The 25108-nt window shown below is 39.7% G+C and overlaps 1 protein-coding gene across 1 annotated transcript in view; it reads right to left on the bottom strand.

The window, feature by feature from the left end:
• The window catches only part of LOC126473381 (dolichyl-phosphate beta-glucosyltransferase), a 116830-nt gene that overhangs the window by 60794 nt on the left and 30928 nt on the right, over positions 1-25108 (bottom strand). The window contains exon 3 of the mRNA XM_050100390.1: positions 13892-14091. Within this exon, the coding sequence (XP_049956347.1) occupies positions 13892-14091 (200 nt within the window). The remainder of the gene's footprint in view (positions 1-13891; positions 14092-25108) is intronic.

The raw sequence follows: 25108 nt of genomic DNA, 5'->3' as shown, positions 1-25108 counted from the left end.
TTGCCGTTTAAGGCAACCAGTGTTGCTGTTAGAGAGGGACAGGTCACCCAAACCCCTTGTTGACCTTCTTCCCTTGAGATGAGTCAATTTGTGATCTGAGTGGCCTATCATTCTTTCCCAGATGTAAGCAATCTATCCCTTATTTCTCCCTGAGAAAGGAACTAACAGTTTCAAACTCTAGGATAGTTTTCTTACTTTTACATGAGTCTATTAACAGACTGTAGTTTCATGTCCTAAAGATAAGTACTGAGCAGATGTTGTGTCTCCTTATAATTTTTTAGTTTCTGTATGCAATCTGTAATGTTAGCTCAGTGAAGATGTGGGTACAGGACTAACTAAAGCACACATCTCCTTTTCCCCCTTTCTTTCTTTTTCTTTTTCTTTTTCTTTTTCTTTCTCTCTCTCCCTCTCCCTCTCTGTAGTGCCAGGCAGTGTGGGAGGCAAAGAATATCCTAAAGTCTCCTACTGTAAGCAAGTGGCCAGTCTCAACTTATGGATAGTCAAAATTGAAGAATAAGTTACTATTAGCCACAAAGTTGAATTGTGCTTCTGCATTGGAGGAAAATACAAAAATTTATTGGTTGCGATACTAGGGCACTCACCGCAGTTAGGAATACTCACTACTGAAGAAGGTACGCACGTGCTGAAATGCTTGAAACGTGGACACACTAATACACCCTTGTTACCTCATGTCTGCATAATCTACCAGTATATTTTTCGCAATAGTCATAGCGACTATTGATGTTTGTCTGTTGGCTTTTGTCTAGGGACCCTCGTGTGATGTTCAATGAGATTGACATGGAATGTAACAATAGCATGAGAAGGAAAGTTGCTTCTTACCATATAACAGAGATGCTGAGTCGCAGATAGGCACAACAACTGAGTGTGGTTTCAGTTGCCTGAGACTGCAGTCGTGTGTGTGTGTGTGTGTGTGTGTGTGTGTGTGTGTGTGTGTGTGTGTGTTGTTGAAAAAGGCCATTGGCTGAAAGCTTTAAGTGTGAAAATCTTTTTGTTGTGCCTATCTGCGACTCAGCATCTCCGTTATACGGTGAGTTTCTAACATTATTAATTCATCATTGTGAACCTAATCAAGCATCACAACACAATGGTTAAGAAAATACTGACCTTATCATATAAATGGATAGATAAAACGTCTTCTCACCAAGTGGCGGCAGGGGAACACCCACACAAAAGGATTTAACTTTTACAAGCTTTACAGTTAAATCCTATTGTGTGTGTGTTACCCGCTGGTGAGTAGGTTTTTTATCTATCTGCTTATATTATCAATAATTGATTATTTTCCTTGTTACATTCATCTTATCATATGTTAGTTATGCAACAGTGCTATGCAAATAATTAACATCATGCTCTCACACACTAAATTGGGGTGCTCCACTACCCCCCCCCCCCCCCCCACCCCCAATTTTGCCCATACACAATATGGAAGTACCTAACTACAAATTGCACAACTGATGTTTGGAATAATAGAAAAAGTATGCTGAGATATTCTGCTAAATGCAATTACTAGTAGATCTCAATCTATTAGTTTTATGTTTGTGTCCATCCAACATTCACTGTAATTATTAAAATTCCAAGACAAGGAAGGAAAAAACTGTAATGATGTGCTGCCAGTATAAATCTTGCTACTCCCTTTAAATACTGTTCAATTATTACGCCACAATAGAACATCTTTCAAACATATCAAACACAGACACTTTTCATCTCTCACTGTTATTTTCTATGTTCACTTCACATGAATGTCCACGACAAACGCAAGGCATCCATATACAAGCATATGTAACACTTAATTAAGTATAGCATCATTGCTTCTTGCCATGGATGAATTATACTGCATGTTTTCACTATGATTTTCACATACGTGCCATAGTGAAAAATGTTCCACTCATAGCACAAAAATGTCCTAGGAAGAGTTAGGGACCTAAAAGAAAGGAAGTAGCTTTTCAACTTATCTGGTGGCTTTGAAGATGTTTAAATCAAAACATCTTGACATATTCATGCTTTTTTACTTGTTAGTTACCTATCTATGTCATGTAATATAATGCATCGTGCCCAGTAAACTAACATGAGACATGGAAACTTCAGGTAGGAATATCAGCAATGTGGGAAAAGGTAAATTGCTACTTACCACAGAGAAGACATGTCAAGCTGCACATTGGCACAATTAAAAGACACTTACATATAGTTTTCGGCCACAGCCTTCATCAGTAAAAGAGAGACACACTCCATTCACACACACAAGCACCCTTCATGCACACATGGTTGCCAACTCCAGATCTTAGGCCAGAATGCAACTATCACGTGGGATGCAAGCAGCAATCTGTACGGGGCGGGGAAGGGGCAGGGATGGTGTATGGATTGGGAGAGAAACAAACACTGTCTGGTGGAGTGTGCATGGACTAGACTGGTAACAACTGCAGTGTCAGGAGGTTCTGGGGCAGAGAGGTGGGGAAAAAAAGGAGCAAAAAAGGAGAGCAGCACGGAAAGACGGGCAGATGCGTTGGCAGAGGGCTCCAAGTAAACCGGGTGGGAGATGAGCTTGTGGTGGGAGATGACAGAACGGAGAGGGTAGAAAGCATTGGGTGGAGGGTGTGGGGACAGTATTTTACCATAGGTTGTGGTCAGGATAGTTACGGGAATGAAGAATGTGTTGTAAGGATAACTGTCATATGTGCAGTTCAGAAAAGCTGGTGGTAGATGGAAGGATTCAGATGGCTCATGTAGTGAAGCAACGACTGAAATCAAGTATGGTCAGGCTGTGTGAGAGGGGTTTTTTTTATGTGAATGGGATGACAGCTGTCAAAATGAAAGTATTGTGGTGGTTGGTGGGTTTAATGTGGACAGAGAGGAGGAGGTCAACATGTAGGAATGTGGCATGCTGGGTTGAAGAGGACCACTTGAAGCAGATGGGAAAGAAGGTGTTGAGTTTGCGAAGGAATGAAGATAGGGTGTTTTGGCCCTTAGTCTAGATCATGAGGATATCATCAATGAACCTGAACCAGACTAGAGGCTTCAAATGAGAAGTAGTTGTGGGTTAGGACAAAGTTAGTGAGGTGTATGAGGAATGAGGTGGTGAGTTTGGAATCTGAAGGACTCTGGGAAAGGCAGTGTTCAGTAGTGATAAGACCATGGGCATGAGGGATGTTAGTGTATAGGGAGATGGCATCAATAGTGACAAGCAGGGACCCAGGAGGTAAAGGGGTGGGGATGGTGGAAAGTCAGTGAAGGGAGAGATTGGTGTGTTTGGTGTGGTACGATGGATAATGGGCAATTGGTTGGAAGTTTTGGTCAATGAGGGCTGAAATTCTTTCAGTGGGGGCACAATAACAGCCACAATGGGGTGTCCAGGATTGTTCAGGTTTGTGGATTTAGTGGAGTATGTAGAAGGTGGGTGTGGGGGGTATCATAGGGATGAGGAGAGAAATGGATTCAGGGGCAATGTTCTGGGAAGGGCCTAAGCCTTTAAGCAGGGATTGGAGTTTGTGTTGGACTTCTGGGATGGGGTCACTCTGGCAGAGTTTATAGGTGGAGGAGTCAGGCAACTGGCAGAGGCCTTCTGCCAGGTAGTCACTGTGATTCATAACAACAGTGGCAGAACCTTTGTATGCAGGTAGGATGATTAGGTCAGGATTTGTTTGGAGGTTGTGTATGGCTGTTCTTTCTTCTACTTAAAGGTTGGTGTTTGGAGGCAAGGAATTTCTGGAAGGTGACCAGTGTGTGGTTAGGTGGGAAGGGGGTGGGGGTGGGGGAAGGATCACAGTTGGTATGAACTAGAAGAGGCAGGGTTCAATGTTGGAATTAGGGTGGTTTTGGCTGGAGGAATTGGCAGCAAAGGAGTGCTTCCATTGCAGGGGTTGGGAGGAGGAGATGTAATGTTATGTGTGCCTCACTGATTTTTTTTAAAAACTAATTTGTGTCTGATTTTATTCTGAGAAGCTCAGTAATGTATGCAAATACCATAAATGTAAATGCGATTCAAAAAGTACTTGAAAGTGAAGTGCAGCTAGACAGCAACAAACACTTTGGCGCGCAATCCCCACAACGATAGTAGTTGTGAATCTTTGAGTAAGGACTATTTTTAAAAATTAAAAAAAAATTTTAAAAAATAAAAAATTACAGAGAGAACTGTTAATCTGTATCTTGTGGAAAGAGGACGTGTTGCTAGGCGGTCGTTCAGAAGGTATTGTTACATTTACTGAAAATTGATATTTTAGAGATAAAACCAAGTAAAGCATGTGTAAGAGTTTCCAAACATTTATGTAAACAAATTTTCTGGAAGTTAAGAATAGAAATACCTTGTTCTTGGAAAAGGAGGTGAACTTCATTATCATTGCCGTCTATCAATCGACCGAACTGTAAGTGTACAAAGTTCACTAAAATACAGGAAAAGAAATGCATTCTCTATAGTTTTCATTCAATAAGCAACAACCTCTCATAATTTCTTAATTACAGTAATTGGATTATTTTCTTGCACAATAGTATGGTGCTGAACTCCACTGGCCAATTTTGATGTAGCAGGATGTGTAGTTTGAAGGAAGTTTGTGTACCAAGCAATCTCATTTTCTCACGAAAAGCAGATTGCTGTTTGATCTTATTTACTTACCACAGTGGCCCCTTAGGTATGAAAAGCTACAAAAATTTGGGCTCAAAGCTGTCTGCAATACGGCCAAGTAACCAACAGAGTTGTATTTTAAACCTTAAAGAACAATAACTTCCTCCAAATTGTAATATGTCACCAACTGGTGCAGAAGCTGATCATTCAAGGAGGCAGCAGCCAAAATTCAGGTACCAGTTACGACTCAAAGTAAAAATCTCAATCAAAAATCAATCTCTCTCTCTCTCTCTCTCTCTCTCTCCCTCCAAACACAAATATAAATATTCATATTATTAAGATAAAAGTCATTTTTAGAGAGTACGTCATTGACAAGTCCAGCATGGTTAAATTTGGTTGTAGGCCTAAAGGTGAGGCCTTTGGATAGGACTGAAACTTCTGTGGAGCTGAGGGTTTTGGTGGAACGGTAAACAACAGTGCTATGGGAATGTTTTGGCTCTGGATTTGGTGGACAGCTGGTAGACAGTTTTGGGGAATGTGGCAAGTTGAAGAAGTCAGCTATGCATGGTTTAGTTGACGTGTGGTGTGGACGAAGGGGAACACTGTCGATACAATAGAGGTTGGACAGTGATGCCCCGAGACAGCAGTAGGAAGTCACCAGGTTGGATATAACTTATGGATGTTGTGTCTGAATCTGTCTGTTCACTTATCTGATGGCTCATTCCACATCTCTGTCCACATTAAAACCACCACTCACCAACAGTACCTTCATTTTGACAGCTGTCATCCCATTCACACACAAAAAAAAACCTCTTTCACAGCCTGGCCACCTGGGAACAGTATATCTGCAGTGAAAAAAAACTCCCTTGCTGATTATGCTGAGGGTCTCACCAAGGCCTTCACAGACAGGCACTATCACCCAGACATAGTCCGCAAACAGATCTCCTGTGCCATTTCCCCTCGCACCCCCAATCCTCCCACCACCCGAAGAACCAGCCACAAAGGAGTCTCCCCTTCATAACCCTGGACTGGAACAACTGAACCACATCCTTCACCAGGGCTTTGATTATCTATCATCATGCCCTGAAATGAGGTTCATCCCATCTGGGATACTTCCCAAGTGGTGTTCTGTCACTCAACCAACCTCCACAATATCCTAGTCTATCCCTATGTCACTCCCAATCCCACCCCTTGACACAAAGATCATATCCCTGTGGAATACCGAGGTGCAAAACCTGCCCAATCCACCCACCCAGCACTCCCTATTCCAGTCCTGTCACAGGTTTGTCCTACCCCACCAGGGGCCAGGCCACCTGTGAAAGCAGCCATATCATTTACAAGTTCTGCTGCAATCACTGAACAGCTTTTTATATTGGCATGACTAATAACCAGCTACCCACCAGGATGAATAGCCAGTGCCAAACTGAAGCCAAGAGCAAAGTAGACCACCCTGTGAACACAGCGTGCAGCTGAACTTAACACACTTGATTTCAATGGCTGCTTCACTACCCGAGCCATCGACATCCTTCTCTCCACCACCACTGCACAGATGGCAGTTACCCTTACAACACATTCTCTGCTCCCGTAGCTATACAGGCGACAATCTATGGTAAAATACTGTCCCCACATTCTCCATCCAACAGTTGATATCCCCTATGTCCTATCATCTCCTCCCAACCTCATCCCCCACCATGTTTATTTTCAGCCCTCAGCCAATGCACCCGCCTGCACTTCCCTGTTCCTCTCCTTTCTTGCTCCTTTTTTTCCCTGTGTGTGTGTGTGTGTGTGTGTGTGTGTGTGTGTGTGTGTGTGTTCTACCGATGAAGGCTGTGGATGAAAACATTATGTAAGTGTCTTTTAATTGTGCCTGTCTGCAGCTTTATGTGTATTCTTTACAGTAAGCAGCAATCTATCTTTTCCTACATCGTTAACATGAGACATGATGTCATGAACCATATACATGACACCATATACCATCGTGTTTTCTAACATGGCATTAGTCATATCATGTAATATGACATAAAATATCGTTAAAAGTTTAGTATTCCTAATCTGGAATGCTTCCTATTACAGGTGCACCACCACTCTCAGATACTTCTTACTGTGAATGCATCCCTCTCTCTAAAAGTACATAAATTTCTGTCTATTTGCTGTCACACACCTCATCATACGGGTAACAGGGGGTAGGTCTAACAGAGCTCACTGCACTGAGGAAATAGGGTTCACACATAAAAAAGAGTGACTATATCAAAATGGTTTAATTTAAACACCTTTACAGCTGATAGATAAATCAAAAAGATAGTTTCTTTATTTTACACCCCTAACTCTGCCCAAGGCATATTCGCCTTTTTTGGGGGAGCATTTTTCATTCTGGTTCCCAACTTTTACTCTACCACAATTTTGACATTAGACTGCCACAGATTGGCAACCAATGTGGACATTTGTTCACTCAGGTGACAACTGATTCAGTACAGGTATATTTTTATTGTCTTTCAAACCATGTTGCTCATATCGTGGCAATAGATAAGGCTACCACAAAACAACTGGATGACCATTAACTACAAGTATTTGCCTACCTTCTTACAAAATTTGAACAAATTCGCGTAAGTCTGAAACACAGAAGTGGCACGCATAAAAAAACTCACAAAAAGTGTTTTTTTACATGTAAAATCCAAATGGAGCTAGATTTTTGAAAGTAAGTATTCAATTTCATAATAAGAATGCATTTTTTATTTATTTTAAACCATTTCACATAAAAATGAACTTTAAGCCAACATATCTCAACAACAGATAAAGATTACTGGATTTTTAAAAAAATGACTATCCATTTATCTACCTATGTGAAAAGTTTGAACCAATTCATACACATTTAAAGTACCTGCGATAGGCCTAGCAAGCCAGTAGTGGATAAATCAACTGCTTTTAAAAAGGGAACATGCCTCGGATCACGGAACGGATTTAAAGGAAACCGACCAAGCAATGGAAAAGGACTACGAGATGGTTTACGACTGGGCACCTTAAACGTAAGGACTCTAACTGGGAAGTTAGAAGAAATTGTAGAAATGATGGAAAGGAGGAAATTGGACATCTTGGGACTTGCTGAGACTAGGTGGAGAGGAGTTGGTGAAAAACCACTAAGTAAAGGATGTAAACTGTACTGGATAGGGAATGAGAGGGGAAGAAATGGAGTGGCAATAGTGGTCAGAGAGGGTCTGCAGGAGGAGGTGGAAGGTATCAATGATCGAATGATAAAAGCCAGAGTACGGGTGAAAGGAAAAAGCATTGATATCATCCAAGCATATGCCCCGCAGGTGGGGTGAACAAAAAAGGAGAAGGAGGAATTTGAAGATGACATGCAAAAGCAGCTAAATGGAGGAAATCAGATTATAATAGGGGACCTCAATGCACATGTTGGCACAGACAGGAAAGGATTCGAGGAGATAATGGGACCAGAGGGCTGGGGGAACCGAAATAGAGAAGGAAAATTGTTGCTGGAATTCTGCAAGAGGAATGGGCTGGCGATCGCAAATTCCTGGTACAAGAAGAGAAGTAGCCACAAAATAACTTGGTACAGTGGAGACTGGTCCCAAACTTCAGTAGTAGACTATGTACTAGTGGATAGGCAGATGATGAGCAGCCTCACAGATGTTAAGGTCATTCCATCTGAGGCCTTAGACAGTGACCATCGGCTGTTGGTAGCCACCCTGAGAGAGAAAAAAGATAGGAGGGCAGCAGATATACAGGAGAAAAGGTTGAAGACATGGATGCTGAAAGAGGATAAACAGAGGATCCAGTACCAGACACTGATCAGGAAGAAGCTGCCAAAGGAAGATCAGAGAACAGTGGAAGAAGAATGGGGAGATTTTAAGAGGGCTCTAGTTGAGGCAGCTGAGACTGTGTGCGGAAGAACTAGCACAAAGAGGAGAAGTAGGGAAACCCCATGGTGGAACAACATATGTAAAGAGGCAGTACTTCGAAAGAACAAAGCCTTCAGAGAATGGTTCCAGACCCGAACAGAGGAAGCTAGGGTAAAATATAAGGAAAAAAAGAAAGCGGCACAGACCATAGTAAGGGCGGAGAAGAAGAAGTGGATGGAAAAATGGACAAGAATGTTAGAAGAGGACAGTGAAGGGAACAAAAAAGTACTTTACACCATGGTAAGAAATAAGAGGAACGACAGAAGCGAGTGCCTGAGGATCATGGATAATAATGGAAGAGTTGTGGAGGAAATGCATGAGCTCAAAAAGATTTGGAAGGAGTACTTTGAAGATCTGTTGAATGCCGCCAAGCAGGTAACTAACAGCGATGGAGAGCCTAAGGCAGCAGACGATTATGGTGGTGGTTGTTGGGATGTTTAAGGGGGACTAAACAGCGAAGGTCATCAGTCCCCCAGACGATTATAATAGTGGGGAAATTGATGATCTAACTTGGAATGAAGTGGAAGAAGCCATAAAGAGGATGAAAGGGGGCAAAGCACCAGGTTGGGACGAAGTAACAGTGGATATGATACGAGCAGCAGGAGAAGTAGGAACCCAGTGGCTATACAGAGTGCTGAGGGTGGTGTGGAAGGAGAACAGAATTCCTGAGGATTGGAAGAAAGGAATTATAGTCCCGATCTTCAAGAAAGGGGATAAAAGGAGATGTGAGAACTACAGAGGAATCACCCTGCTATGCCACTGTGGAAAAATCTATGAAAAGATCCTGGAGAAGAGAATAAGAAGCAGTATTGAAAGTAGACTGCAAGAGGAGCAGTACGGTTTCAGACCGGGAAGATCAACAACGGACCTCATATTTGCGGTAAGGCAACTGCAGGAAAGGCACTATGAGTACGGGAAGGACTTAATCATGGCCTTTTTAGATATTGAGAAGGCGTATGACAGTATCTGTAGGGACAAGCTCTGGGATGTGCTGGACGCAAAAGGGATAGATGAAGAGATTACACGAAAAGTCAGAAAAATGTATGAGGGAAGTGAGAGTTGTGTGAAAGTGGGGAGGGAACGTACTGCATGGTTCAAGCTGGAAAATGGGCTGCGACAGGGAAGTGCACTTTCGCCTTTATTGTTTATTATTGTTATGGATGAAATCCTACAGCAAGTATCAGATGCAATTGGAGATCATAAAATGAAAGCAGTGCTTTTTGCCGATGACCTGATGTTATGGGGAAATTGCGAGAAGGAGGTGCAAGAGCAGTTAGATGCATGGGAGCCAACGGCAGCACAATATGGAATGCATTTCTCTGCAAAGAAAAGTGAAATAATTGTCACAACAAGGAAGAAGAATAGGCCAAATGTGGATATAACTTGTGGAGGGGAAAAACTACAAGTGGTAGAGAACTTCAAGTACCTGGGAAGCGTGATTGAAAGTAAGGGGGGAAACGCAATGGAAATAAATGAAAGGTGCAGAAAAGCAGGGCAGTTCTACAAATGCATTAGGGGGCTTATTTGGAGCAAGGAGGTGCCACAGATATCCAAGGGAATTATATACCAAACCTACTTTGTCCCCATATTGGCATACGGAAGTGAGACATGGGTAATGCACAAAAGCGACAAAAGTAGAATACAGGCTAGTGAAATGAAGTTCCAGAGGAGCAGGTTGGGTGTAACAAGACGAGACAGATTGCGAAATGTGTATGTGAGGGAAAGACTAAAGGAGGAACCAGTACAGGACAGGATAGAAAAATCAAGACTGCAGTGGTATGGACACATGAAGAGAATGGATGAGGGAAGAATTCCAAAGAGGATGTTTGATCTGCAACTGGAGGGGAAGAGGCCCAGAGGAAGACCAAGAGATAGGTGGGTGAAGGGAGTGAAGGAATGTGTGATGAGAAGAGGAGAGAACTGGACGAAGGTGGAAGAGGGGGAATGGTGGAAAGACAGAATACGATGGAGAGGCTTGTGTTCCCGACAGACCCAGCCAGTGGCTGGAAACTGTCCAAGATGATGATGATGAAGAAGTGGCGCATTTCAAAAATCTTCCAGAAAAATGTGTTTTTTTTGCACATAAAATCCTCACAATAAGAGATTTTTTTAAATGGTTAAAACTTACCCTAGACCAAGGTCCGACAGACCAGTGGAAAAAATTTGAACCATCAGTCTCGCTCCAGTCCGGAGGTAGTTACGGGTGACTGTTTTTGCATGTAAAATGCAAAAGGTGCACATACACATGGTGCTATTAGTTGAGCATTAATTTCAGTCCAATTAAGTTCTTTTGCAAGAGGAATTAATCAATTTAAATAATCTGCTTGGGTGCTAGCTCCAGGATGTTCAAACCCTGCTTAATATACTGTGACATAGTTACAGTATGTTTGAATTGCTGTACAAATGGCCACTGGTCTCGGCTAAACCAAGAAATTCCCCATGTTCTTAGCTCAAGTAGGAACTGAGCACCAAGAGCACCCCCCCCCTCCACCCCCCACCCCTCCCCCCACCCCACCAAAAGTTTGTATGTGGCCTTTTCAGACATATTTGTTACAGTCAGTGGCGGCTCATAAGTATACATTCTGGGTGTTCACAAATTTTTAGATTCAGATAAATATGAGAGTGTGAAATTAATAGCATCTGCCGTGTAACAGTTCTGCTTATCAAGATATTTATACAACTAGAGCCACTGCCTACAATAATAATAATAATAATAATAATAACATATGTAACTTGTCTAAAAAAAGAAAGAATTTTTTTAATTTTGTTGTTTGGTACACAATTAAATACAGTTTACGGCACGAACAAAATAATGTTTAAGCCTTTGCTAATCTCCCGTTCACATTTTTGTGAAAGTGAGAGTTTTCATACTTTTTATTTTCTCAGACAAATGTACAAGATTCCTAACACATGTGTATGTATTAGTTGACAAATTAACTTCCGGGCTAAAAATTAGACATTCGTACATTGCACCCACACATCTTATGCTTATTATGCACTTCTTCATTAAATGTTTGCTTGTAGTCATACTTATCTTATACATTGTTGGCCAGTAGCACAGATAGACCCAATCCATCATAATATCAACAGATGTCAGAAGCATGAATAAATGCTACAGTCTCACAATTAATGATGGCGTGCTTTATGGTTCACAGCACCTCAAATGAATCACTGCATTATAAAATCCAAAACTTAATACACTATATCTCATTCAGAATCCTACAAAATAGGTTTTTCTATCAGTATAACTCTAACATATACTGATGTCCAATCTAATTTCATCATATAGTGAGTGAATTGACACATCTGAGGAGTGTGCTACTTCCTAACAGGATTTATACCAAACAAACAGAGGCAAAGTCTACTGCAATGTGATACCACCTGATGGCATTGACACAAACTTGTAGTTGAGTGGTAAGGGCTACCTGTGCTTGCCATGAGCTGTGCACGTCGTTTATCAAATCCATATGTATTTGGTCCATAAGGCAATTACATCACACCAGTTGTGCATGCATAAAAGCTCCTTAAAACTTGCACAACTAATGGTGTGTTCGTGACTCCGATGCCAAGTTTCATGGAGCCTTGAGGAGTAGCAATGTAGCATAGCACGGCAGAATTATGCCATGAATTTTAGATTACCACATCTATATTATGTTTAACAGCATTCAAAGAAAAACAATCAATAAATCCACAAGGCGTCAAAAGTTGGGGTGTTCACATGCTCTTGTGCTCTTATACAACAGTTGCCACTGGTTACAGAGCTTCCATGCTGTAATGATTACCTCCTGTGATTATACACAGCAGATGAAGGAAGGTTACAGAGTCAGTGAGCATTCCAGTGACTGATACTACCATTTGCAGTCCACATTCTGAGTATAACATTTTTTATAACACAGTGAAATTAACTGAAAGCATCTAAGCCATCAGAGCTCATTTCCTATTTCACCACATGTGGCACAAGGAGCATTTTGTTGTCACTCTAAATAAGAGCTGTATGCAAATAATCAATGTGAACTATTGAATGAGCTTTGTGAAACATAGTCACGTATGTTTCCTACAGTGGAATTAACAGATAAGAATTATTGGAAGTTCATCGTAACAATGATTTTAGTAAGAATATATGCTTTTGGCTCCAATACTCTAAGTTCCATTTATGTACAACAAGAACTTTCAATTACTCAGAAATCTGATTGTGCTTGTGGATCAGATTGCTACAGTGATCTCCACACATCCATTTACAGTATGTCTCGGGACTATATTTTTGTGTAGTAGGGATGGTACATTCAGCTGTATTTATATGCTGTTGATGAGCTACATAGTTCACACCATAGCATCAAAAAAGATTCAACATAGCAGTTATTGATTTTTTGTACCCTTCATCACAGGCTGCTCAGATGCTGCCCCACAAGCAAAGGATGCCTCTCATCACACCCTTGGGCAGGAGCGGTACTGTAGGTTACATGCCAGATGGCCCTAGTGCATGTGTTTCAAGTGTAGACAAGCAGCCTGGTCACCCCTCCCCGCATGCACATGGCCACTGCACTTAGGTTGTGCGGGCTATGGACCAGCTGCAAGAATGCTCGTACATCAACTGTTTGCCCAACCCTACCCACCTGTGGCCATGCCCAATCGTGGTGCCTCCTGGGTGGGAATGTGAGCTTGAAAAGCCCACCCTATGAGACATTAACAATGGCTACCCAATATCCATATGATTACTCAGTATCATAGAGAGGCCTGGAAAGATGTAACATAGCACCGAAACTGATTACAAATAAAATATAGCCTATAAATATAGCTGAAGGTGTCATCAATATTACATAAAGACACTATAGTGATTGTCATCAACATTTCTTATAATTATGACAATAATATGAAAAAGATAGATGGCTAATCACCACATAGTGGAGATGATGAATTGCAGATAGGCACAAGAAAATGACAGCTTAGCAAGTGAGCTTTTGGCCAAGAGGCTTTCTTCTGAATTAGACAACATACACACACCCATTCACACTAGACTGGCCTCAGCAGCAAGAGACAGTTGTCATGTGCATGTGAGTTGCATTTGCATGAACATGTTTGTATGTTGTCTTGTTCAGAAGACGGCCTTTTGGCTGAAAGCTCATTTTTTTAGCAGTCCTTCTGTTGTGCCTGTCTGTGACTCAACATCTCCACTATATGGTAAATTGCAATCAATGCGTTTCATAATACTGTCATTATTCCATGCTGGACCTTGCTTATCAGTATGTAATTTACAGTTCTGTTTCAACTGTCCATATTTTCTACTCTTTTTATGCAAATGATTTGTTTCTCTCTTGTGTAATGCAATTGGTAGTTAATACAGTAAAGATGGGTCCTTATGAAACAATAATACTAAATGCAAGATGCCAAAAATGAACTTCCTTACCAACCGTACTGCACCTCCTTTACCCCTGTTTTTAACAAGCTTTAATACTCGGACTTTCTCTGATCCAAACTTTTTAGTGTATTGCGATGCAACAGAAACAGTGTTATCAGTACTTCCATCACTAACAACTATAATTTCATACTTGAAATTTCCGTTTCGTTTTTCAAGGAAGTCCAAACATTCATCAAGCATTGGTGGAACTGGAACAGGAAAAGAATAAAATTACAACTAAATAATAACATACCATATTTTATCATAGTGTCATGTCTGTTACTAATCAAAGTTGTTCAATATTAAATAAGAAAGCAAGTTCACGATAAAATAAGTAACATTTTGCAGACCATCAGGAAAGTTATCTGAAGATGGCCTAATAAGCTGAAAACTAGTTCATACAAATAAAAATCAGTAGAACAAAAAACTGCCTAAGTTTTATTCAACCCTCATCAGGAAAGTGTTTCCTAATTAACATTGTTGTCATGTGGTGTCAAGCACCGGTGAAAAATTCAGTTAATGTTACAAAGTAACAAGTATTGTGATTCGTATCATGTAAAATATGTGCATTCTGTACTAAACTTTTCATAACTTAAAACATTTCAAGGAGGTTGTAATGTACGGTATCAAGACGCTTTTAGTTTACTACTCAATCCACACTTTTAGTGTGATAACTGATACAGTATTGCGAATAATATAACTTCTTGTATCTACTGTCAATACCTTATAATTTGTTATCTGATGTATAAAATCTCATATATCGTAACTTAAACATATTTTTATGCTAAAATTCTATCACTGTATGATCAACACAGACTATCTAAATATGTTCGCAAATTCCATCTTGAAATATTTAAAATATACTTTAAGTTTAATGAAGAACTATTATTAAATGTACAAATTTTATATTTGTCTTTGAAGACTGTAACTATGCTAGACATTTCCAAGCAACTAGTAAGATGTATTGATGTAATTATGTTTCTGTAAAAATATCATTTGAATTATACATCTAATTATCTGACTACTGTAACAAAATACCTTGCAATTTTTGCATTGTTAAAATCTTATAAAGCAAGTCAGCAGTGGCAGGGGAGGAGGGTTGGGGGGGGGGGGGGGTGATCACTTGGTGCTGTTCAGAGCCAAATTCCATGTCAGTTCTCTCATAATTAATAATTTGTGTTGGTCATTTATAGAAATGCATGATTATATTTCGCCAAAAAGAATACAGAAAAGACAAAACAAAAATTAAACACCTATCAGCCTCCTTCCCGTAAAGAACTTGATATTTACTAAAATTATCACCAACCACATAAAAAAACATTGGATTTTAATCAGTCTATAATAAATTAGCTTAAGGAACAGATATTGCTCAATGGCCAACTTGGATGTCATGAACTCATATAATGGAGCAATGAGTATCAATTATCACTGAATCAGGGATTCATAAATATTGAGAATGCTTTTGCTTTGTTTCAATAAAATCTGTAGCAAAACCCCAAGGGAAGAATAACATTAAAATACAGTAATCATATTCCGTGCATCCCACAGAGAATAGACACATAAGCAATGCATTCTGATCAAAGTGATTTCAGTGTAGGGAAGTAAATGAAGATTCGGAGGCACCCACTGCAATGACCATTTTGCTATATTGTGGTGGTATAGCTTCAAGATTAGAAAGAATTCTCTAGAGACATGCCATCAACTATGATTTTATCCACCAGAAAAATTTAGGAATTTGTTATGTTTGGTCAGACAATCTTGGCCTTAAAAAATTTGGTTCATATAAGATCCCACGGCAATGTGAGAAATCTTATATTGGATAGACATGTTGAACCGTGCAAGAATGTTGTATTTGAATGCCATCATATATGCTTGGACCAATCCTATAAATCAGTGACTGCAGAGCCATGTCTGACCATGGGGCATCACGTTTTACAAGATGGCTGAAGTTTTATGCTCAGCTTTGTCATTCTGAGATTGCACTTTTAAGGAGGCCATACATATCTGTATGGCAGACAATCTGGTCAACAGGGGTGCACGGTTTCAATCAGCACTACGTGGAATCCAGCACTGGTTGCTGTTAAATTAAAAAAAGTGAAACAAGAACTTCCGGATTCATGGCCAGACACAGCACACTGTAGAAATTTCTTTCAGCTTTCATCACAGGAGCACCGCTTTCATCCAACTGTGAGCACTTCAACGTGCAATTGTATATACTGCTCCTGGCCTGATAAATTTTGACATTGCTGCGCGATTAACATCAGTCATGTCTTGCAGCAGTGACGACAGCAAGTACCATAAAGTGAAGTTGCTGAACAGTTGTACGGGTGGAATATTGTGAGACTTACACAATGTTATCCAGTGGCAAACTCCATAGATGAACATCTTAACAGAGATTGTTAACCCAGCTTAAGTAAAAATAGCTCTCAGATTTCAGTTTTGACAGCAGTTGGTCACAACAGTCAAGATTAGGTATTTTGTGTATGATAAGTTTATTAATAGTGCATTACAATGTTTCATTCTGACAGCGTGTTACTTCTGCAAATATGAGCTGTTCCAGTTTAACGCATTGTATTCACCTATTTCGACAATCTCCTAACAAATGATCAGGGTAATCAGTATTATATTCAAATGTTTAATGTTCGTATGTTATACTTTCTGACAAGTTCCACACCCATGAGAATCATCTCATTTTTGGTCTCCAGAACGAAAATTTAACCTAATCTAATCTAGAAGTGTATTTGCAATCATATTGTTGATATTATGTAAATTTTTCCCAAGTTTTTGTTACTAGATGTAAGTCACAACCCTAAATGGAAAACTCACAATTAATTAAGCACTTTAGTTTACCTGCATTTACAATATGCATCATCACTGCTGTAGGAGATCTAAAACTGAAGAAACTAGTTTATTCCACATATTTCCACTCGCTAATGAGTTACAGTAGATAAATTTTTGGAGGAAACTTTTGCAGAGAGTTCTCAAGAAAACAAACTTTGGCAACCATTTCACAATAGATATATATTGGGTTGCAGACAGGAATAACTAAAAGACTGTTACACACTTAGCTTTTAGCCAAAGCCTTCTTCAGAAAAGAAAAGAGAACATACACAGTCACACAAGCAAGCACACCTTACACATACATGACCATTCTCTGCAGCCGCTGTGGTTAGAATGTGTGATTATCAATATTTCTCTTTTCTCAAAAACAGAGAGAAGCATGAATATAGTACCAGGACAAAACAGCCTCTACAAAATTGTCATGGGATTAACGTTAGTGCAAAACGGATTCAGATAGGGTACACAGTACACGTATATTCAACAACTTATCAGATCAAATTAAAACATGAGGGCTATCCAGAATGAAACAGGTAATTTGAAATAAAAAATTAGCAATACGAAAAAACCAAATTTCATTATTATAGAAACCTGCAATTGCAACCACTGGTTTATACCAGCATGCAGTTCAGCGTCACTACCAAATCATCATGTAGTGAGTCACGTCTTCATTGCTGGGAAAGAGGTGGCTGTTGCTCAGTGCCAAATCCGAGCAGTATTGTGGATGATCAAACACCTCTTAGCCAAAAACCATTAGGATCTCTTCGGTACAACTGGCCATTGAGGACACGCGTTGTCATGAAAACAACTAAACTTTCGTGTGAGTAAGTTTTCCACGACGCTTGTTTTATATCACCTGCCTTAACTTTGACAGTGTTTGACAATACCTAACTAAGTTAATTGTTGTGCCACATCCAAGGAAATCAATGAGAATCATTCCATTTGAGTCCCAAACACAGTGGCCATGATCTTTCTAGCTGACAGAATTTGCGAACACAGCCTTGGTTTCTACGAGAATTTATGCGTTTCATTCCATCAACTACCTTTTCCTTTAACAACTAAGATGCTTCATCCAAGTCTCATCCCCAGTTACGGTATGATCAACAACTCTCTTACAATTTTCTCATAATCTTCAAGGAAGGTCATTGCTGCAACACACACTATTTTTTGTGGTCTTCCATTAGGATTTTGGGAACTCACCGAGCAGAAAATATTTGGTAACCAAGGTTCTCCACCACAGTTTCATGCACTAAAACACTGTCAATTTTGGAGGAAATGTCACGAAACTTCTGTAATCAAAACTCACAATAAATTTCAACTTGGTTGCAGTTTTTTGCAAACAAAAACCTAATTGCAGAATGCACCCACAAGTGGCAGTATTTTCTATTGCAGTGCATATTTTTAACACATCACAGAAAGCACAGTAGTAGGGACACATACCGCTCACTACCAGTGCTGGATGTGTACTGAGTGTAGGAATGTTATTGCAGCAAGATGGCAGCTGTAGCTACGCCCACTGCTGCGATACACAAAAATGTCTGTTACTTTCTGGATAGCACTCGTATGATGTTTAGGCAACTCTTTCTATACTACTGTAAAGTGTCTGCATAGAAGCTCGCAATGTTAATGTCTTGGGTTATTTTATAATATAATTGGCACTCACTGTAATACAGAATAACTGCTGTAATGTAACATTGTTCTTTGGGAGACGCAACTCACCAGGCAGACTGTTGGTATCTGAGACCACATGTGCTTTATGTAGCAGAGAGAATGGGGTACTAGCACACTGTGCAGGGTGATGACAACTTGTGGCCTGCAAATATTACTCTGTTGAGTTGGTTTGTGGTAGACACTAAGTACCACTGTAGTGATAGCTTTTCTTCTAACCATGAGAGCTGTGATCTGTTTTCACTTCCATTGTGAACTGAATATTCATGTGAAGAGAGTACAAATGCTGAAGAAACACAGGAAATGTCTCCATTCCAGGGGGCCACACCACAAATTTTGCCTACATACCATCAGAACAGTTAGAGACTCACCAACGGCAAAGGTTTTACCTCAAAGTCTTCCATAAAATAGTTAGCCACCATGGGAGACAGGGGACTTGCTACAGTGTCACTGAACATTTGTCCAAAGTACGGGATATTGAGTAAGAAGTAGATTGAGGTAAGAATGTATTTAAACAATGGCACACTGTCTCTCTCAGACTTGCTGCTGATAAGCTCTAGTGAGTCCTACAGAGATACTTTCAAATATAAAGAAACAACATCAAATCTAACCAAAAGATCTGACAGTTGTAGTTTAAGGGTCTTTGGTCATGCTACGAAGTCCTCTGAATTCCAGATGTAATTGTCACATTTGTCAATGAGAGGTCCCATCAGTGAAGTAAGATGTTTAGCCAGGAAATAGGTGGGCATTCTAATGTTGCTTACTACTAGGCTAAAGAGGAGACCCTTCCTTATGAATCTGGCAGGCCATACAGTTTTGAGGGAACTGCAGCCTGTTGGCGCAGGCCCTCGATTACATTTGTTGGAACAGAACTCTTCTTGAGAAGGTCTAAAGATTTTCTCTGAACCTTGCCAATCGGATTCTCTCTTAGCTAGCGATATGCAGGGTCATCGAGCAAAGCCTCTATCTTGCTGTTGTAGTCATCCGTGAGAGAAGGGCAGTGGCTTTCCCTTCATCAGTAGCTAAAAAAAACGAGGTCTTGGTCTGCTCTCAAGTCTCCCAGAGCTTTCCTTTCCTCTGAAACGATATTAAAGTTTTTATATGGGGCTCAGGTTCAAATCCAGCAGGTATCCCTCCAAATCTATTCTGCAATGTCACTGGGAAGTTTTGAAATTTCCTGCTCTATACTAGCTTTTCACAAGTTGGATTGGAGTTGCCCAGATGTTGGTGCAAAGTTCAGACCTTTCTCGACCAACAAAACCAATGTGATGCATTTTCTTCTTTGCATTTGGGTCTCAAGAAGAGTATACTTTGCCATTTGGTGAACCTTAGCATGCTGTTTATTCCAGCCTGTTAGTTCCAGGTACCGCTACCTACCCAATCCCAGAATACAGCAGAGACATTCAAAGAGATCTTCAGATACAGTGATAGTAATGGACACCATGCGCAGTTCCCATCACATATAAGGTACCCTCTCTTCCACTAGGACTGCACTTGCCCATCACTTAATTCTAACAGCAGTCACAGAGACATTGTCAAATTCACCTCTGTCACTGGCCATCTCCTCTCAGTAGAGGTGCCAGATCTGACTTTTCAGGCTTTCCCAATGAACTTGTTGCAAATACACTTCTCAAGTTCACCACCAAATAATGACATATCCAGAATTCAGAGGACTTCATAGGACACCTGAAGACATTTCAACTACAAGCATTTATGAAAGTACCTCTACAGAACTGGAGCTTACCATCAGCAGCAAGTTTGAGAAAGATATTGTGGCACTGTTTAAACATGTGCTTACCTCAATCTATTTCCTAGTCAATAATCACTATTCTGAAGAAGTGGACAATGTGACCAGGAGAAGATGTTGTCTCCCATGGTGGCAACTACTTTAAGGAAGACTGTAGTCAGAAAGTCTCCAACCTTCCTGTTTCTGACGGCATGTAGACAATTCATTTGTGGTGTGGCCACGCAGAACACAGACATTACCTATATTTCTCCAACATTTGAACCCAATCCATCTGAATATTCAGTTCACTATGGAAGTGAAAAAATAGATGGCAGCTTACCATTCCTGGGTGCCACAATACCCTGGAACATAGTGTCTACCAGAAGCTGACTAACAAGAGTTGTGCTGGGGTGCACAAGTTCTTAGCAGTTTTCCGTAAGTTTAATAAACACAACGGATACACATAATAGAGACTTTAGTCAGCAATAATATATTCTCCTTCACTATTTACAACAGTCTGGCAACGTTGTGGTAACTTTTTGATTCTGCGGCTGTAGAAATCTCTCGATTTTGAGACGAAGAACTTGTCGCCACATTTGGAGTACATTTTCATCCAGATAGAAAATTCCTTGACTGTTGCTTGGTAGAGATCAGAAAAGGTGAAAATCTGATGGTGTAAGGTCAGGGGAATAAAGTGGCTGCAAATGACTTCCAACCCAACTCCTGTACAGTGTTTTTGCAGAATGCATGTGAGTGTTACCATGGAGTAGCATCATTTCACACAGTCTTCCTGGTCGTTGTTCTTGGATTGCATCCACAAGACGTCTCATTTGTAGACAATAAATGTCAGCAGTAAAGGTTACACGTGGGGAATCAATTCATAGTACACCACACATTGTCACTTTTCCACGATATGCATAACATTACCTTTCGGGCACGAGTGTAGGTCTTTGTATGGGGAATTGCTGCTTTGTTTGGACTCAGTCATTTCTTTCTTTTCCTATATGTTAGCATATTGACTTCGTTTCTTGTCACCAGCAGTGATACAGGAAGGGAATGGTTGGACTTGTTCGTGAGCCAATTGAGGACGAGCAAGTAGAGATGCACTTAATATGACCGCCTGCTGATTTTTGTGAGTTTGGCTTAAAGAGTGTACAGTACCCATGCAGTCGATTTTTGTACCTTCCCCATTGCATGCGATTGTCGCATGATGGTAGAATGATCACATTTCATCACATTTGACAGTGCTCGATTACACTGATGTGGATCATTGAGGATTAAAGTGTTTAATACGATTTTCAAATCCTGAAGGTCTTCCCGAACCTGGAGAGTCACTAATGTCAAAATGATCCTCCTTAAAATCAGAAAACCATTTTCTTGTCATACCCTGTCAAATGGCATTATCTCCATAAACAGCGCAAATGTTTCTGGCTGCCTCTGCTGCTGTCACCCATCTATTAAACTCAAACAGAAGAATTTGTTGGAACTGTTCTAATTCTCCACTTGGAACTCCATTTTCTAGCACCCGCAGCTCCATTCACTTTCTCCAAATGACAAAATGTAATCTCAATTAGCAACAATTAACTACAAATAAAAAATGACAATTAATAAACAAACACATAGCAACTACAAAAATTCTAGGAATTTAAGCACCAACCTACTATTTACAGGCCAGAACCTGTCATCACTCTGCACTATGTGGAAATGTCTACACTCTCTGGTATGCGGAACACATACGGTCTCTGATAACAAGTCTGCCGAGTGACCTGCATACCCCAAAGAAAAGTGTTCCAACAAAGCGGTCATTCTGTCAGTCAGATACACAATGTATTACATACATACACACATATACATACATACATTAATACTTATTCCACAGATCATGAATACAACACTTCATAATGATGTGGAACATGTCACTTTAATGTAAGTTTCCTTTACACAAAATAATAATAATTATTATTATTATTGTTATTATTATTTACAGCTACTACATCATATTTAAAAATTCATGTATTGAGTAGAAGAAGTTGTCATTCAGAAATTCTTTTAATTTGTTTTTTAATGTTGGTTGGCTAAATGTCAGATGTTTAATGCTATTTGGCAAATGACCAAAGATTTTTACGGCAGCATGGTTCACCCCTTTCTGTGCCAAAGACAGATCTAACCCAGAATAATGAAGATCATACTTTCTTCTAGTGTTGTAGTTATGCACATCACTGTTATTTTTGAATTAGGATGGGTTATTAATAGCAAATTTCATAAGTGAATGTATGTACTGCAAAGGTACTGTCAATATCCTGAGTTCCTTAAATAAATGTCTGCAAGGTGATCTTGGGTGGGCTCCAGCCATTATTCTGATTAAAAACTTTTGCACAATGAATACTTTTTCTCTTAATGATGAATTACCCCAAAATATAATGCCATATGAAAGCAATGAATGAAAATAGGCATAGTAGGCTAATTGACTGATATGTTTATCACCAAAATTTGCAACAACATCATCAATGTATTTCTTCCAATTCAATTTCTCATCAAAGCACACACCAAGAAATTTTGAATATTCTGCCTTAGCAACAGACTTCTGTTTATAGTCTATATTTATCAATGGTGGTATGTCATTTTCTGTACAGAATTGAATCCACAGTGTTTTCTCAAAATTTAGTGTGAGTCTATTTGCAGAGAACCACTTAATAATTTTCTGAAAAACACTTTTTACAATTTACTCAGCTGATTCTTGTTTGTTGGATGTGATTCTATACTTGTATCATCAGCAACAAGAACTAGCTTTGCATCTTCATGAATACAGAGTGGCAAGCCATTAATATACATATTAAGAACAATAAGGGACCCAAGACTGAACCCTGTGGGACATCATTCTTGATACTTCCCTAGTTAGAGGACTCTGCTGATTTTTGCAGACTATCTGTACTGTTAATTCCAACCTTCTGTGTTGTTCCAATTAAATATGAATTAAACCATTTGTGCACTGTCCCACTCATACCACAATACATAAGCTTATCTAGAAGAATTACATGATTCACACAGTTGAAAGCCTTTGAGAGATCACAGTTATTCAACGCATTCGATATTTGATCAGTGGAAGCATATGTAGCATTTTCTGTTGGAAAGCCATTTTGAAAACCAAATCGACATTTTGTTAGTACTTGATTTTTACAGATATGTATTGCTGCTCTTGAATACATTACTTTTTCAAGAATTTTTAATAAAACCGTCAGAAGTGACACTGGGCAGTAGTTGTTAGCATTAAACCTGTCCCATTTTTTATGCAATGGTTTAACGATAGCGTATTCCAGTCTATCTGGAAAAGTGCCCTGTTTCAGTGAGCTATACATATGTGGATGAGGATCCTACTTATCTGCTGGGAACAAACTTTTAGTACTATGTTGGAAATGCCATCAATTCGATGTCAGCTTTTACTTTCGAGTGAATTTATTATTATCCTAATTTCAGTAGTACAGGTGGGTTGTATTTCAATTTTATCAAATTACACAGGTATTGCCTCTTCTATATGCTGCCTATCATTTTCTAAGGAATAGCTGGATCCTATTTTCTCTACAACACTTAAAAATGATTATTAAAAATGTTTTCTACTTCTGACATCTTGTCATTGAGTTTGTTCTTTTCATTGAGTTTGTTAGAAATACAGTCTTCCTGCACTCTCAGTTGCCCTGTTTCCCTTTTAACAATACTCCAAATTGTTTTAATTTTATTATCAGATATGCTAATCTCAGATATAATGCACACACTTGTGGACTTTTTTTTAAAAAAATCTTATTATAGTGCACTAGTTTTTACAATGGTGTACTGTTTCTGGATCATTACTCTTCTTAGCTACAAGATACATTTCCCTTTTCTGTTCACAAGATATTTTTTATATCTTTAGTACACCATGGCATTCTGATCAAAGCAAGTTTAATGTAGGGGACTTCTTGCCACATTTTGGCAGCATGTCTCCAAGAAAAGAAAGAATCATCAAAAGTCACAACATCAAATGTCTCATATATATCAGCGAAATTGAAGAAGCTCTTACGCTAAGAAAATGCGGCATATATAACATCCCATGGCAATTTGGGAAATCTTATATTAGGCTTATATGTTGAAACACACATCTCAAAACAGATATCTTCAGGGGGGAATGGTTCCGCTGGCGTGCACTGTCCACTTATATAGAGAGCGAGTGACCTTCATTACGTAACGCACTGATAACTGACTTAGACTCTGAAGGCACCATAGGGAGAGAGTTATCCCGTACACGTGCTGTAGTAAAACTAGCAGCATGTGTATCGTACTGCACCGAGCCAAGTCGGGCACGTTGCGATCCAACTCACTAGGCGCTCAGCGGGCAGTGCGGCACTATGTTTTCGAATTTTTTCAAACTGTTGCATCCTTGAGCCCCTGGCTCGCGATGTACGTCTAGCGGTTACAAAGGTCAAGGATCACACTTTATTAATAACTATAGTACAGAGTAATATCACCAGTTACAGCTACATTTTCAGCCAGTATACCAAGCCCTTTCATCCATACATGTATTTTCTCATCATTACTAACTTTTCTACAAGAACATGTATACATTGTAAATGGCATACTACTTTAAACATAACTAGGGCTACTTCGGGTCTTCAGGTCAATTCCACAATGCCAAGTCTTGTAGGCGATGACATCTTGATCAGCTCAAGCAGTAATCTTAAATGGACCTACATTCTTCTGCGGCTGTAGGGTCAACTTTACACTGGATGTCGCTACTGGAAATTCTGGTAGTGGTTGGTTTACCCTAGGTATTGTTCATTGTGAGAACACCTCTCTTCCTGGACTTGAATCATTCACCAATCGATATGTCATCGCCTACAAGACTTGGCATTGTTGAATTGACCCGAAGTACCACTAGTTACGTTTATAGTAATATGCCATTTACATTGTATACACACTCTTGTAGAAAAGTTAGTAATGATGAAAAAATTCATGTATGGATG

The sequence above is a fragment of the Schistocerca serialis genome, chromosome 4, assembly GCF_023864345.2.
Source record: "Schistocerca serialis cubense isolate TAMUIC-IGC-003099 chromosome 4, iqSchSeri2.2, whole genome shotgun sequence".
Taxonomy (NCBI): Eukaryota; Metazoa; Arthropoda; class Insecta; order Orthoptera; family Acrididae; genus Schistocerca; species Schistocerca serialis.
Note: the sequence above shows the minus strand (reverse complement) of the source record. Positions and strands in the feature narration are given on the sequence as shown.